We start from the raw sequence: 14,998 nt of genomic DNA on the forward strand, positions 1-14,998 counted from the left end.
GTCTGTTTCACTGTGGGAAGTGTTACGAACAGCTGATCAGATCGGCAAAGCGTGTTTCTGGAATATTATGTTTTTGTTCCTGCAAGCGCTTTTTATGCAATTTTTGCAAAGCTATATGTGGAAGGAAACCGTGACCGAGGACAAGCTGATGGCATCAGATGTAAGTACAACTCCTCCGGTTTTGTATGCAAAACAAATTATTGCGCTAGCTTACACGGTTCAGGTTCTACAGGGATTTAAAAATAGTTACACAAAACGGAGCGTGCTGCTCTGACCGGCTTTAAAGGGTTAACAATGACTTTAAAAAAGAATATAAAATAGTGTGCAACACCACTGAAGTTTTTTTTTTTACCTCTCTTTTCAACCAACGGCAGTCACTCTCCTCTCCAAATAACTTCTGCTTAGCTTTCCGAGCTTCCCTCGGGTCCTCTTAATCAGCGGTCTCCAACCTTTTTTGCACCACGGACCGGTTTATGCCCGACAATATTTTCATGGACCGGCCTTTAAGGTGTCGCAGATAAATGAGGGAGGGGCTAATAATCGGCTCAGTCATTTTTAATGATCGTTGAAAGCCCAGATCGTAATCGTGATTAAAATTCTATTAATTGAGCAGCCCTAAGTAATCTAATTACTTTTTTTGCAATAGTAATCCCTTACTTTACTCGTTACTTGAATTAAAGTAATTGGATTACAGGAACAGATTACTTTAACATGTTACTGCCCATCTCTGGTGGTATGTGCTTGTAGTTCTTTTGTATAATTTTATTTTAGTTTTGTAGTCATTTTGTACCTCTTTGTAGTAATTTGTTTTTATTTTGTAATTTGTAGGTTTTTGTTGTTGTTTTATTACCTTTCCCCCCTTTTTAGACACTTTCACTTGTTTTATTTGTTTGTTTTTTGCATAATTTCGAGTTTCATTTCGTATCAATTTGCAGTTGTTTGGGTCCTCTTGAAGTCATTTTGTGTGTTTGTGTTTTCCATTCTTTCCAGTAATTTTGCTTTTGTTGTAGTTGTTTGAGCCTTTGTAGTTTTCTATAATTCTGTCTTCTGCTACTTTTACGTTTTTGTAATATTCTGATCTTTTGCCTCTTTGTAACCAAATAATTAGATCAGAATGGTTATTTGTTTTGTTTCATTTTGTAGTAACTTTGTATATAATTGAGTTAGTTATTCTGTTGTTTTGGATCCCATTTTGCATGCCCTTTGTAGTGTTTTTTTTTTTTTTGCTCTTTGCTTGTTTTTAGTCAATGTGAATGCCTTTGTAATTTCTACAATTTTGTTTCGTTTGATCTTTCCAGTAACTTTGCTTGTTCCTTTAGTTTTTCTGATCATTATGCTTATTTAAAAATTGATTTCCAACCTTTTGTAGTTTATTTGTTCTTTTTGTAGTAACTGTCTTTGTAATTTTGTCCGTCACTTGGTTTGTTCTTGAAGTTGTTATCTTTATAGTCACTTTGTCTGTTTGTTGTTGTTTTGTGGTTGCTTTGTGGTCATTCTGCATATATTTGCAGTCAGTGTTTGTAGTGGTTTGAGTCATTTTCTAATGTGAAGTGTGAACAATAACATTCATCAGAGGCACAGGGTTCAGAGGCCCAATTACAGGTTTGAAGCCCAGAAGACCTCGTTCCTGATGCAAACGTCCTTGAGATTTCCACTAATGCTTCCTTTTTTGGCCTGCTACTGTTTCTGACCTCCATCATGAAAGTCACACATGCTTAATATATTCAAAAATGCTGGTACCTAATTACACTTTATGCATAATGAGGAGGGTGGGTGCGATGAAAGGCCAGAGTCGGAACCATTTCAGGAAAAATAATTCATGCCGTCTGCTTGTTGACTCATTCTGTTCTACCACAATAACTCCAGCCCCCACCCCAATGATGGCTAATTGTTCAAGATGTGCTATCAGAGGGGTAGGAGAGAGGTCTGGGTGTTACCAGGCGGTGGCCTCTCTTCTGCTCGTCTTTGATGAAGGGTTCTTTTGTTGGAAATGTAATTCCTTCGCCCGCATGGTTGTTTTCATTGTATTCAAGAGCTTCCCTTAACGACGCCCAACGTTGCAGCTTGCCAACCTCTTCCACTACGTTTCTATGGTAACAAGTAAGAGTGAGTGTGTCTGGGAGATGACTGATTGTGTTTGTGTGTGTTTATTACGGTGATGTGGCTTATTTTTACATAATGAATCAATTATTGAGGCTGTGCAGCAAGCTCGTCTGAATAATTGCAAACCAAAAAAAGAAACAAAAAACCTTCTACACATAACATGTAATGCGTACTTCCTTGGAAAAGGTGCAACACTGTGTTGTAACACTCTGTATGTGTGTGGACGGGAGATGATGTATAATGGGACATCCAACTGATATCATTCGCCTGCCAATCTGCACCCTGCTCACCAAACCCAGCCTCCATAATTGCTTTATTGAGGCGAGTCATGGCAGCTACAGTGTCTCTATTTATACACAGCCCACAGTATAGATGAAAGTACTCTACCGCCCCCTGCTGCCCAATGCAGGCCTTGCATTCCAGTAAAACGAGGGTTCATGGACACGAAGTAGTAAAATCCTAAAGACAAAGAAATGTAGAACAGATGTCACTGTAGTAAATTCTCAAATACTAATAATGCTTAAAAATGCTAATAATAAAAAACTTAATAATCATCAAGAAAATCCACACAGACAAATCAGTTTTGTTTTAATTTAATTTCACATAATATGTGACTAAATGATTTGGTCATGTGAGACAGGCTGACATCTGTCGATGTTTGTCTATGTTTTGTCTTTAATTAAGATGTGAAGAGGGGTAACTAAGACTTATCCCCACTGCTATGAGAAGAGAGTCTGGATTGCTGTTTAAAGGCTTAATTATTAACCCATCCATAAACAAAGGGGAAGCTTCACCATAGAAACAGAGAGAAAAAGCAAAAACACAAATTATACAGTACTGATGAAATATCGCATCAGTACTGTATAATTTATTTCTATAGTTCTAATCATTAGCTGCTCAAATGAAAACTCGCAGTGTCAGTATCAAACAACAATCAGTGAATCTGTAACAATAACAAGATAAATATAGATTTCAGTGTTGGGAAGGGTTTGCGAAGAGAAAACTACTCCCCCTTGTGGTCAGTGATTAAACTACATCCGTTCATGATTCCTACTAGATTGCCTGAAATTTACAAGAGTGTCTTTGAATTTAATTATTCCTTCTTTTATTTTCTTATTGAACAGCAGACTAGGGACTGAGGGGCTGATGGCTTTAATGCAGGAGTCCTCAAATATGTAAAGAACATCTTCAAACTGGAAACTGAAAACACCACAGATCTGATTTATTAGGTATTTATCCGACAGCCCCACCTCATGGTAAAATATCTTATGAACTCTTAAGATTGATTGCTAAAACTCAAACAAAGTTTTCAGTTTCTGGATGGCTTTCTGGACTCCTGAGGTCACCTTGGAACGTTGCTGCTCAGTCAACGATATTTGCATGAGGTCAGTTTCTACAACATACCTGACAGATAAGTCAGTGCCCGCAAAGCATCTGCCCAACTCCTTCTTGTGAAATGTTTTGATGTATCTGAATATGTAAGAGTCAACCCAGATATCATCCTGACCTTCCGGAGAGACTCCACACGCCACTGCGGGACCTTCAGTATATCTCTCCGAGGTTTTTGAGACATCTTTAAATTCAGTCTGGAGCTTACTTCTCACTGCTGAGCTGCTTGGATTCTTCAAACAGCCCATGCTGCTCTGGTGAGACCCCAAATCACCCTCTCTTCTAATCTCTGTGGCTGAAATCTTGCCTGCTCTGGGATGTTTTTGTGAGGCACTGTCATTATAAGGCTCTGTTGTTGATATTGCGATATACTGGTTGAGGAAGGCCCGATAAGGAAGATGCTTTGATTTCCTTCTCGACCACTTGTATGTGGTTGGCCTTTCTTTGTTCTGTTGGCTGACCTTCCAGTTTGTCCTTTCCATTGATGCGTGCTTTCAAAATCCTCCCTGGAGCCAAACTCTCAGAGGAAACTTTTTGCCTCAAGGAGGCATTTTGAGTCTTTGAGAGAAGTCTTTGGATTTCATTTGCCTTACCTGGGCTCTGTGTTGATAATGTTGATAAGCTGCTTGCGGGTTCCCTCTTAGAGCTGCTGTGGCTTACAGAGTCGACATACTTGTGATGAGATATTAACCTCGTATTATGACCAGTTTCTCTTGGGTTAATACCAGCAGTTTGGACTGTGACTGCAGATTGAAGCTCATCGGCTCTGCGAATGAGGTCCCCTCTCAGGGCTTGGACAGCTGCAAAAGGCCCCTCAATGAAGACTTTCCTCTCCTGGGGCACAGGACGAAAACGCAGCGATCTGTGAGCTGACCGCAGGCTCTCAATCACCAAGTCCCGATTGCCGCCGAATATAGAAAGATCAACCGTAGCGCTTGGGACGTAGAAAAACACCTGCACCACAGAAACGTGCTTGAATTAGAAACTTTTATTTTGCAATCAAAAGCTTATCAAAAGCAAGTGACTTAAGTAGGCATGGTGTTTTAAAATCACACTGATACTTACATCTGTGCTGAAGGGAAACACAGTGAGGACGAAGTCTTCAGGAAACTGGCTGTCTGTCATAATATGCTGCTTCTTTTCCACCACCCTCGCTGCATCTGCCAAAAGTTAGCACAGTTCTGCTGTGGTCTCTACCCAGGTCATTGTTATAATGATGCCTCATGAACCCACAAAGCTAGCACACTTTTTTTGTCACTCAGAGTGCACAGAGCTTGACTCGACTCATTATCTACCAGTCTAATGTTAGCTTTTATATAACAGTACATCACTTTGATAATATCAGATTAATCCATTCATCAGTTAGGCACACATCCAAGCTGCAGATCATACAAAAATCAAATGTTTCATTCATACATTACCCTTTCCACTCAGCATAATGTAAAAGTGGTTCTCAGGGGAAACTGAAATTGGTTCCCGTGGGTACCAATTATAGTGAAAAATAGCAGATATGTTTGACAATGACGAAACAGTTTGTGTAAGCCCTTTAGGTATTTGCAATTCCACATGGATAAGGTGGCCTTAGTTTGTGTCTGTCATTTATTATTACATTCACAGAGCTCCGGAAATAAGTCTCCTATTTTAAAAAAAACAGAATATGTTCAAACTCATAAAGCAGACTGTATTGTCTGACTAAGGTAACTGGAACACTGCACCAATCAGGGAGTACTATTTTAATTTCTAATAATCCCATTGTACAATAAACAATACACCCGGCTTTAGAGTTAAACAACAGGCTGTATGTTATGCAGCAATGATAATGTGTCTGAACTGAAATAAACTTCATATTTTTGATAGAAGACAGTACATACAGATTCAACTGTACGTTGTTTTTAGGCCTTTATTGTAGTAAAATATCTGTATACATGAGTGTTGTCACAACACTATGAAGTTTTAAGATGTTGTTTGCTACATTGTTTTTTATTTTAGAACTGTGAACACAAAAATCATAAATTGAAGAAAACAGACTGCTTTTCTTTTCTTTTTCTATTTTTTGAAGAGTTGGGCCGAATCTAAAGTGCTTCAGAGACAGGCACATTTACATGCGGTGACTTATTGTGAAAAGTAAAAATCACAGTAAGCGGTCATTAAAAAGTGTTCATTGTTTACAAACTGATGAGTCATCTCATAAATCATCATACAGCCTGTATAGGCTGAAAGTGTCGGCGATACTGGCCCTGGGTTTACTTGGAAACGGACTGAAATCAAAATTTGAAGTATTGCAGTAACATTTAGCTTAAATTAGCGAAGAGTGGACAACTTTTTAGAGCAGCTTTTTGGGCAACTTCATTTAACTCACTGAGCGCTGGAAGAACTGCTCATACGCAGATTAGCTTTTGTTGGTTGGAAGGGGACACCCTCAAAAACTGCTTGTTGTCATTAATGTATTTATTGAAGGACGCACAGCTTTACACACTATCAGTAGCGACATGTTAGCCTATAGCCTGCCTTTAGCCACCACCTGCTAATTTACCTTCTTCGTTTTCAAAAGTGACAAACGCAACTCCGTCCATGTTGGTGGGATATTTGACCTTTTCGACGTCTCCTCCATCACTCTTCCGGGTGCTTTGGAAGTGAATGGTCAGCTTATCAGTTATCCTGCCGGGGGGCAACACATTGGGAACACCGGAGACAACCACCGTCCTGCTGTTCTCCCAGGAGTCGGTCTCCATTACCCTTTTGTTATGCTACATTAGCACTGAAGCGTCGACATAACGGTTAGATACTCCCGCGTTTTTCGGCCACACTAAACACGCCTGTCATTAATATGTAACCACTAAACCAGTTTTCTGTTAGTTTCACTTTCACTCGTTAATTCCATAGTGTTCATAATGCAGTAACGAACTTTGCCCACTAGGTGTCTCTGTTTCACTACATCCCAGGCTGAGAGGAGCGTTCGTTCAAAATGGCTCATTCATGCAGCTGGAAATGAGGCTGCAGAGCAGAGCAAACATCTCCGCAGTGCCCAAAAGGCACAGATACAAACCTCATGGCAACATCTTCCACAGAGTTGCCTCATCTGTTGCTCTTCTCTCCCATACCGAAGCGACATCTTGCTCCCAAGGAAACATTTCAATTAGACCTTGAAATTGCTGACTGCAGCTAACTAGTGGAAAAAGTCAACACTTGTGGTGCAAACATTTATTAGAATCTAATTTTTAAAAAATGAAAGAAAAGAAGAAGAAAAGCCACGCCATACACAGAACACCTCTCATGAGTCACACAAACAGAAATCCAAACAAATTAAGCCAAGTAGTGACAAACTCGATTGTATTATTCTTGTGCATATAAACATTTTAATATATAAAACAAAGTGGCCTGGTCGAGTGCAAACAAACAGGTATTAAGGGTTAATAAAAGAAAAACCCAGGCTCTGTCCGATACCAGTCAAATCTCCACCTCTGATCATCACTTCAGTGCAAATGCAACATTCACGGTGTTTAATGGTGACTTTAAATAATTCAGGTAGTTTATCTGTGATTCAGTGTTTCTTCTACAAATGCTGCTACGTGCCGTTCTAGAACCTTTAAACACCCAACGTGACACATTCAGTTCAATTTAAACATAATTATATCATCTAATTTTCAAAAAGTGGCAAGAAAAAAAAATAAATTTGGTATTAAAACAGCCGCAGTAGACACACTAATGTGATAGCTGGCAAACAAACCCCAAAAGTCTCCAAACACTTTGACTTCAGAACAGCAAACTCGAGTTTAAGAATAGAAGTGGGGCGCTGAGCGGAGCTCTGCAGCTACGGACAAATGTTACAAACTGGTGCTCGGTTTCCACCCTGCACAGACCTGTTGGCCGAAAAAAAGGGAAAAAAGCTAAAAGAAACTAAAACAAAATAAAAATGAACATTCATTCTTCAGACATTTGATGTTTCGATTTGGACAGCGTCTGGGAGACAGTCCAGACTGAGGCAGCAGAGGCAGGTGGTTGGATGTGCGTTCCATGTGTGCCGCTCTGAGATCTTAGCAGCTATGAGCCAGTCCTGTCTGAGTCGCACAGCTCCCCTTTGTGTCCGCTGCCGGTTCTGAGTTTAAAGGCGGCTCGGGGGCCTGTGGGGCGGAACACGGCGCTCGGGGTGGTGTGTCTGGAGGGGAGCATGGCAAAGATAGGGCGCGACGAGGCCAGGTCTCTGCCGGGAGCGCCTCGGGTCGAGTTGCACAACCGTGGCTGCTGGTCCGACAGCCGGCGGATCGATTCGCCCCCTTTGTACATCTCTGCCAGGAGGTGGTGGGAGTCTGTACAGCTGATCCCCTCCGGAGGATGTGTCACGTCCAGAATCTGACTGCTCACTGCAGACGCACACAGACAGACAGCGCTGTGAGCAGTGGAGCCAATAAATAAAACAACTGTCATGGGTGAGCAGAGGGGGGGAAACAAACAAAAAAACGACAACAACATCAGACCTGCACCATCGGGAGGCTTCAAATAAAATGCTGCTGTCAGCTTTAAATCTTTGAGTTGGAAGGACAAACAGATCTATGCGTCTGGTTATAATTTACTGGATTTTTTTTTTTTACATTTTCTTTAAAAAGAAAAGGTCCATCTCTCAGTCTTAATTCCTCTGTAAAAGAAGCTGCGTATGAGCCCCAGTCCTTGTTGATTGCCCCTAGTGGGATTGTTGACTAAAGCGCCTGAATAATGAAGGGGAAAAAAAAAATCTCAGCACCTGCAAAAAATACAGCGTGATATTTGAAATAATCAGCACATTTGTGTCAGTGTTAATACTGCCAGGACTGCAGGTTCCACTGCCAGGTGTGATTTCTGCCCCGTCTGGAAATTATTTCTGCTTACATTCACAAACAGACGCTTTCTCCACAGATACGGAGCACAGCAAGCAGATTTTGACAGAATAAAAAAGGTGATGTTACTCCACTTAATCTGGCAAAGAGACTACACAGCAGCTGGATTTATCTGGTGATGAATCTCAGCACGAGTTTCTGATAAACACCTAAAGGCTGACATTCCAGCCAGCGTGCGTGTTTTTACAAACTGCTGGCCTGAATTTGAAAAGAAAAAAAACCCCAAAACACTACATAATATTCTGGACTAGGATTTGGAGCTTCTTCTGTGTTGAAGAGGTCAAATCTCGGTCAGAACCTGCCGCTAACTCGAGGTTCACTAAGCTTAAGCCTCCCTCTGGTCTTCCTATTACCTGCTTCACCTACACTGAGATCTGAAGAGACTGATTTTCTGCCGGCCTTCCTCCCATGACTGCCACGCCAAACCCCCAGAGGAACCTGAGGAGACAGAAGATGCCAGTAAGGTAGGTGTGCTTGTGGGCGGCAGGACAAGGAAAAAGAAGTCAAAAGTGGAAAACCAGTACTACCTGATGTTTGGCCATCATGTGTGCAGTGTGGATAAACGGAGGTCTGATGGAGGGTTTGTACTGCAAAGGCTGGCCCAGTAAAGAGTAGTGCGCTTCACCTGGTAATCAGAGTCAAAACAACCTTTTCAAATATCAGTTTGCAGTCATTTAAATCGCTTTAGAACCTAACTGCAGCTACATAGACAGTAGCTAACTAAAGTACTCGACAATCAATGATTAAAATATAAACTCCAAGTATAGCTGCCAGTTTAAACAAATGATATATGACATTTATTGAATCCTGTGTGCTAGAACCTGTTTAAAAACACGCACGCTTTAACATTGTTCATGGCAAGCAGGAAGTTGGGAAGTCAGCTACTGCTTAAACTACTTTGCAGCATGCTTTTCAAGCAATTTAGTGCAATTTGTCCCTTAATGTTAAATCTTAGGTTAGACATCTTTTACAAGCACAGCTGAAGTTACTGTTGTATTTAAAGTTGCTGCACAGACCCTCAAGTGTTCTCCAATGCACTGACTCCTTCATTTAACATCAGGAAATGATGCCCCTCAGCAGGATTAGTTTAAAACACATGATCATGCTCTTCACTCCAATCTTAAAACCTCAGGAATATCAGTACATAAGCAAAGGCTTGTGAATATGGAAGAAGGTTTCATTCATCCAGATAAGAGATGCTTCAACTGTACATTTTTTGATGTTGAATGCATTCGTGCGCCATTGAACTGCACAGTCACTGAGTTTTGAGGATGCCATGTTTGTAACCATGTACTGCAATACTACTGCGCGTCTCTGACCTTGTCCACTGTGGCAGAAGGCTGTAGGGAGCTGCGGGTGGTGGGCCATGACAGGAATGGGTGAGATGCCTGTTGGGAGGCCCTTGACGCTGGGCGGCTGGCCTGGCGAGGGAGTGAGTGCCGGAGACGAGGGCAGGCTGCTCTACATACAACACACCGATGATGCAGAGAGGGGAAACCGGGAGGAAACACAAACACTTTCATTCAAAAAAAAGAAAAAGAAAAAAGCAACTGTGGCCATTTCTTCCTTTCACAAAGTCATTCTGTGGTTCAAGTCATTGCTTTAATGTTCCATTCTATCCACATTAGTCCCACTAATGTACCATTACACCCTAATGCCGAGGACTATTTTCTCCTCATTTTCAGGTTTCGGCAGCACTCACTTCATTTGCAGAGCCTATTTACTACGACATTTAACCTGCCTGGAACAGCAGGCAAGCTGAGTCTGGCTCAAGGCGACAATTCTCACGCAACTGTCAGACGCGTACAAACAAACTAAATTGGCTTTCAAATTGCTTTCTTGTGACCGTCTTAACTTTCTGACACGTAAAGTATGGTCCTATGTAGAAAACATCAGCTGAACAAATTTACAACTGAATTCAAAATTATTTGGAAGTTGCTCCCGTCAAATGAAAACCTCTGGGTCGCCGAGCTAATTAAATGGTTTCAAAGGAGAAACTACGGTCTGAAAGGCACCGCTGTTCTTCTGTGATTGCCTGATGGATGCGCCTGGGCAGCGTTTGTACCTGGGTGTTGTCCGGAAGCGGAGGGAGCTCGGCGGGCCTGCGGTTGCGTTGGTGCTCGGGGCCCAAGTGTTTGTGGCTGAGTGGTTTCCTCTGGCAGGGGGAGGGGGCCCGGGGCTGCTGGCAGGGGGCTGCTGTCATTTGCAGCATCACCATGCCGCTGCTGGGGGCCGGGGGTAACAACCCTGCAAGCAGACAGAAATGGAAAGGTTGAAGCAGTGTTTGTGTCGGCAAGAGGCAAATCAGGTCAGCAAAAAAAAAATAAAAATCCACTTATTTAATTCGTCACATCAGCTCATCATTTATGCACCAAAGTAAATGTGTTTTTGCCCCAAAGCTGCGTTTCAGCACTTTTGTTCAGCTACACACCTCATCAGGGAAAACACTGCTCCTACACCGTTAGCCTCTCAGCAATTACGTCTTAGAGCCTCGACTATTAGGGCACATTGGAATTGGCAATCAGAGAGTCCATTCCCTATTCCTGCTAAATCCTCTGCAATGATCCAGGAAATCCAATTATGTAATTATTTTGTGGCACATGAACATGACTTTTAAAACAAAACAAAATTAATAAAATAAATCAGTGCCCCGAACATACATTATACCTCCATCTAATTAACTTCTGTTTACATGAAGCTCATATGAGGCGCAAATCATACACAAACTTTGCACAGCTGATGCTGGTGTCCATTTAGGAAATAAAACCTCGTAACACTAGCAAGGACGATGGGTATTTAGACTTAATTTGTAGATTATTTCTGGCCCCGGCCTAGCCAATTAAAAGTGTTTACTGGTCACGCTGTAGGTAAGGCCGTCGTGAGACCTTCATCCGACCTCATTACTGGAAGAGCTAGAAATGATGGCTCCCCCTCCACTGTGCTCCCATAATAATCAGACATGAATAATAAAGGTCATTAGTAAGGAGACTGCCCCACCTGGGCCTCTGGACAGCAATTCATGTCCAAAGAGACGGAAAAGAGAAATGAAAAAATGCGTTATTGTAGCTTTGTAAGGCACGAGTCCATTTTATCTTTATTTACCTTTTAATGTGCTAAGGTAAACTGGGAGACAAATTCCCAGGGTTTTTAGAAGTAGAATGGGAGGCAGAGCCTTCAGCTTTCATGTCGCTCTTCTGTGGAACCAGTTTGGATTCAGGAGACAGAAACCCTCTCTGCTTATAGATCAGGCTTAAAAGATTCATTTTTTCCAAAAGCATATAGTTAGGTTTGGAACAGGTGACCCTGAATCCTCCCTTAGGTACGGCGCAATGAATCTAGGCTGCTGGGGGCGTGACAACCAGGGTTCACAGCAACTTTAAGTGACATTGGGCCACATAGGTGGATTTTGAGCAAAGCTTTCTTCAAATGCAACTACCACCAAGAGAGCCATATCACTGGTGGTAAATACATTAGAGGGTTACCGAGGCAACCGGAATCTGGAATGTCCGCTAGCAACCAACTATCAAAGCGGTGCATGATCAGCGAATCGCTTCCTGTGTAAACACCCCTGAACCTTGAAGATAACCGTAGTTGATTAGCAGAGTTGCAGCTAAAGCACTCGACAAACACATTAGCTTTCATCCTCACTTCATTTCAAAGGCATAAAAGGTGGAACATTTAGTAAATACTCCAATCTTCTTCTGCACTGAATCGCACAATGAAACCAACAGTCCCGCTTCAAGACTGTCAAAAAATACATTGGGAAATACATTTTTACAACGTGAACAACGTACCTCTGTAGAAAAATATGGCAAATTAAAAAAAACAAAAAAAACAATCAATATTTATGTTGTGTTTATTAAAAAAATAGACCCTTGTGAGCGCTGGTATAAAATCGGATAAATATCGACCACATTTTCTTATGAGACGGGCTACGCCGTCTACCATCATCAGTTTATACAGACACATCTGTGTGTTTGATTGAACGGGAAATACTTTGAAAGTTAAATGACAGAAGTTCTATAGGTTTGAGAAGTGGGTTATGAAGCAAAATATTAAAGCCTGAATATGAAAAAAATAAAGAGTTATCATTAAGAGTAGGACCAACTGGGAAATAAGATGCTAGAGACCCTCTATAACCACTGGAGCACCGCAACGGCAATACCAACAACTTCTTCTGATGAGTCATGACATCAGTCATTTCTTACTTTATTGTTTTCTTTTTTTTTTTGTCTCAATGCAGTCGTTGATGTCACCTTAACATTTGCAGTGGTCGACCTAATCACTGTTTAATCTCCATCCAGCTCTGGAGGAAGAGGGACGTGAGCAAATCACTTTTACTTATTCAAACTCCAGGGACCTCCCATCACAGGGCCTCGCACTTTTTCATTTCAAAAATCCAGAGTGTAAATCTAATCATGCATCTGCCGCACATACAAAGGTAAAGTAAACTCAGGGAAGATTATTTCATTATGAAGTGCAGGCTGTGGCTACAGAGGAATCCGGTCTGCGGTTATTGACACTGAAAGATGAGCAAAATAAAGAATGTCAGAGCGCTGGCAGTGATGGGGAATCTCCAGGGCAGCTAATGTCAGAAAAAAGCGAATATTCTCACTTTACTGCGTGATGCTACTGTAGATCACCGTGTGTTTCTATCTGGACCTGTGAACAGGCTGCATGCCAGCCTCAGAGAGGAGGGTACCTGCGTACTGCTGGCCCGGGTGCTGCTGGGAGACGCAGGGGGACGAGGTCTGAGGAAACTGGAGCTGCTCCATCATCGGTGTGGGCAGGAAACTCACTGTTGAACTGAGGATGAAAACACACACGGGGATGTTCAAAATCATACATTTCTGGAGACTAAAACTATTTTAAAATGTGAGCGGATTTTGGCAAGTGAGTGAAATATGAAATGTTTATGATCCAATGACCACACTTAAAATAATTCAAGCTCCAAGTATGAGTGAATAAACCAGAAGGTGACACGGGATAAAGTCTGTTAGCGTTTTAGTTTATCAAATCATCAATGAATGGTTACTGGAAGTCCACTACGCTGCGGACACCCAGGACTTGAGTTTAGAGAAAGTTTAAAAACCACCTCTAAGCCTACACAGACGTACACCTTGAGGAGATCTGAGGTGGGAGTATTTATTAAAAAAAAAAACAGAAACTGGAAAGTAGGCGCTCTGCTCTGTAAGCAACCTGCCTGCAGGGACTCGTCTCCAGCTGGTGAAAAAGCGGGCTGCAGGTGGACGGTCGGTCCTCGTGGGAGCAGACTGAGCCGTTCCAACACTGCCACATAAATCATTCCCGCACTGACTGCCCTACTAAAGCAGCCTCATTTTACAGCTGGGACGATGAGAAAGTGACCTCTCCTCACATGCGTGCATCTCTGCATTGTTCTTTTGCTGGTGACGACTGCGTACATGGCAGCGCTTGTCTCTGCTGTTTGTTACGTATACGGAGTCCCAGTGGTGCTCCTCTCGCCAGTATCCAGATTGATTGGGCCCACGGAGGTAGAAACTAATTACATGTTTTGCTTTCTGTGAGCTAGTTCTATCAATCAGCTATAATGAGAGGCTCCACACTACTCCGCAGCAGCCGAGTAATGACAGGAAAATGGCAAAACCTCTTGGAGGCGGCGTCAGAGTCGACATTCATCAGCTGCACGCAGCCCCAGTTCGCCAAAAGGATGGTGGTAATAACTTCTTTTTTTTCTTTCCCTCCACAGTGAACAAAGATGACCTTGGCTCAGAGGCGCTTTGCGGATTCACTCATCAACCCCGTTTGGTCTAGAAATAAGAGGCACCTTCAAGCACCTGGCAAATCGTTTGTTTTCTGGGACAAAGAACATCTACAGTCGGGCTAATTTCTTCCATCTAAATCTGATTAACAACTTCGATTTAAAACGCGCCATTAGGACGGGATGAACATAAATCAGAGGCACTTTGTTATCAGTGTAAACATTCAGCTAATAATTACAACTTCACCTTGATACTAATTATTTATCAATGTAAACTTTGTGGCTTTGAAGCAGTTACACACACCCCTACATGTGAAGAGTATCGGTGTTCATACAAATACTTGGAAAGTTTATTTCCAGTGCAGTTAAACACGTCATTTCAAATCAGCACTGTGACGTTTGTCCACCTGAGAGCAGCAGTGAGTTGATGTTCTGTTAGTATAAGAGTGAATGAATAGTGTTATTGTAAAGCGCTTTGGGTGCCTTGAAAAGCGCTATATAAATCCAATCCATTAATACTCCCTTTACCCCAAAATCTAACAATACGTGACCGCAGGATTTTATTTATTTATTTCATATGAGGGATCGCGTCGCATCCCAGCATCGGATGCCCGACGGGTAAGCTGTTCAAAATGAGAATGTGACTAACAGCTGCTCTCCTGCTGAGCTGTATCTGATTTGAGAAACGCCTAGCACGCGAGCTTAAAAAGGAAACCAAGATGGTGACTTCCAAAATCTCCTTTAATATAAAAAGCTAAATTTATTTTCCGAGAAACTGAAACAGATGATCGCCCATGATTTGGATAAAAGAATTTCAACCTCAGCCTTTTCCCAAGGAGGGGTGGGAGGACAAATCCCACGCTGTGTGTTTTGGCAAAACTGTGTCTGTACATAT

The 14,998-nt window shown here is 42.0% G+C and overlaps 1 protein-coding gene across 10 annotated transcripts in view; it reads right to left on the reverse strand.

Moving 5' to 3' along the window:
* Positions 1–2,680: 2,680 nt before the first annotated feature.
* LOC101479613 (R3H domain-containing protein 1) overlaps positions 2,681–14,998 on the reverse strand; it is a 56,392-nt gene continuing 44,074 nt past the window's right edge. For 8 of the 10 annotated variants that reach the window (XM_012919461.5, XM_012919462.5, XM_012919460.5 and 5 more), the window contains 8 exons: positions 13,066–13,169; positions 10,429–10,610; positions 9,683–9,824; positions 8,891–8,988; positions 8,717–8,801; positions 6,026–7,853; positions 4,558–4,652; positions 2,681–4,446 (listed from right to left, as the gene is read on the reverse strand). In XM_012919461.5, the coding sequence (XP_012774915.3) occupies positions 7,534–7,853; positions 8,717–8,801; positions 8,891–8,988; positions 9,683–9,824; positions 10,429–10,610; positions 13,066–13,169 (931 nt within the window). In that variant the 3' untranslated portion in view covers positions 2,681–4,446; positions 4,558–4,652; positions 6,026–7,533. Of the gene's footprint in view, positions 4,447–4,557; positions 4,653–6,025; positions 7,854–8,716; positions 8,802–8,890; positions 8,989–9,682; positions 9,825–10,428; positions 10,611–13,065; positions 13,170–14,998 lie in introns of those variants that run through there. The other 2 variants (XM_014413145.4, XM_012919463.5) reach the window with 2 other exon arrangements.

Source organism: Maylandia zebra, linkage group LG23, assembly GCF_041146795.1.
Source record: "Maylandia zebra isolate NMK-2024a linkage group LG23, Mzebra_GT3a, whole genome shotgun sequence".
NCBI classification, from domain to species: Eukaryota; Metazoa; Chordata; class Actinopteri; order Cichliformes; family Cichlidae; genus Maylandia; species Maylandia zebra.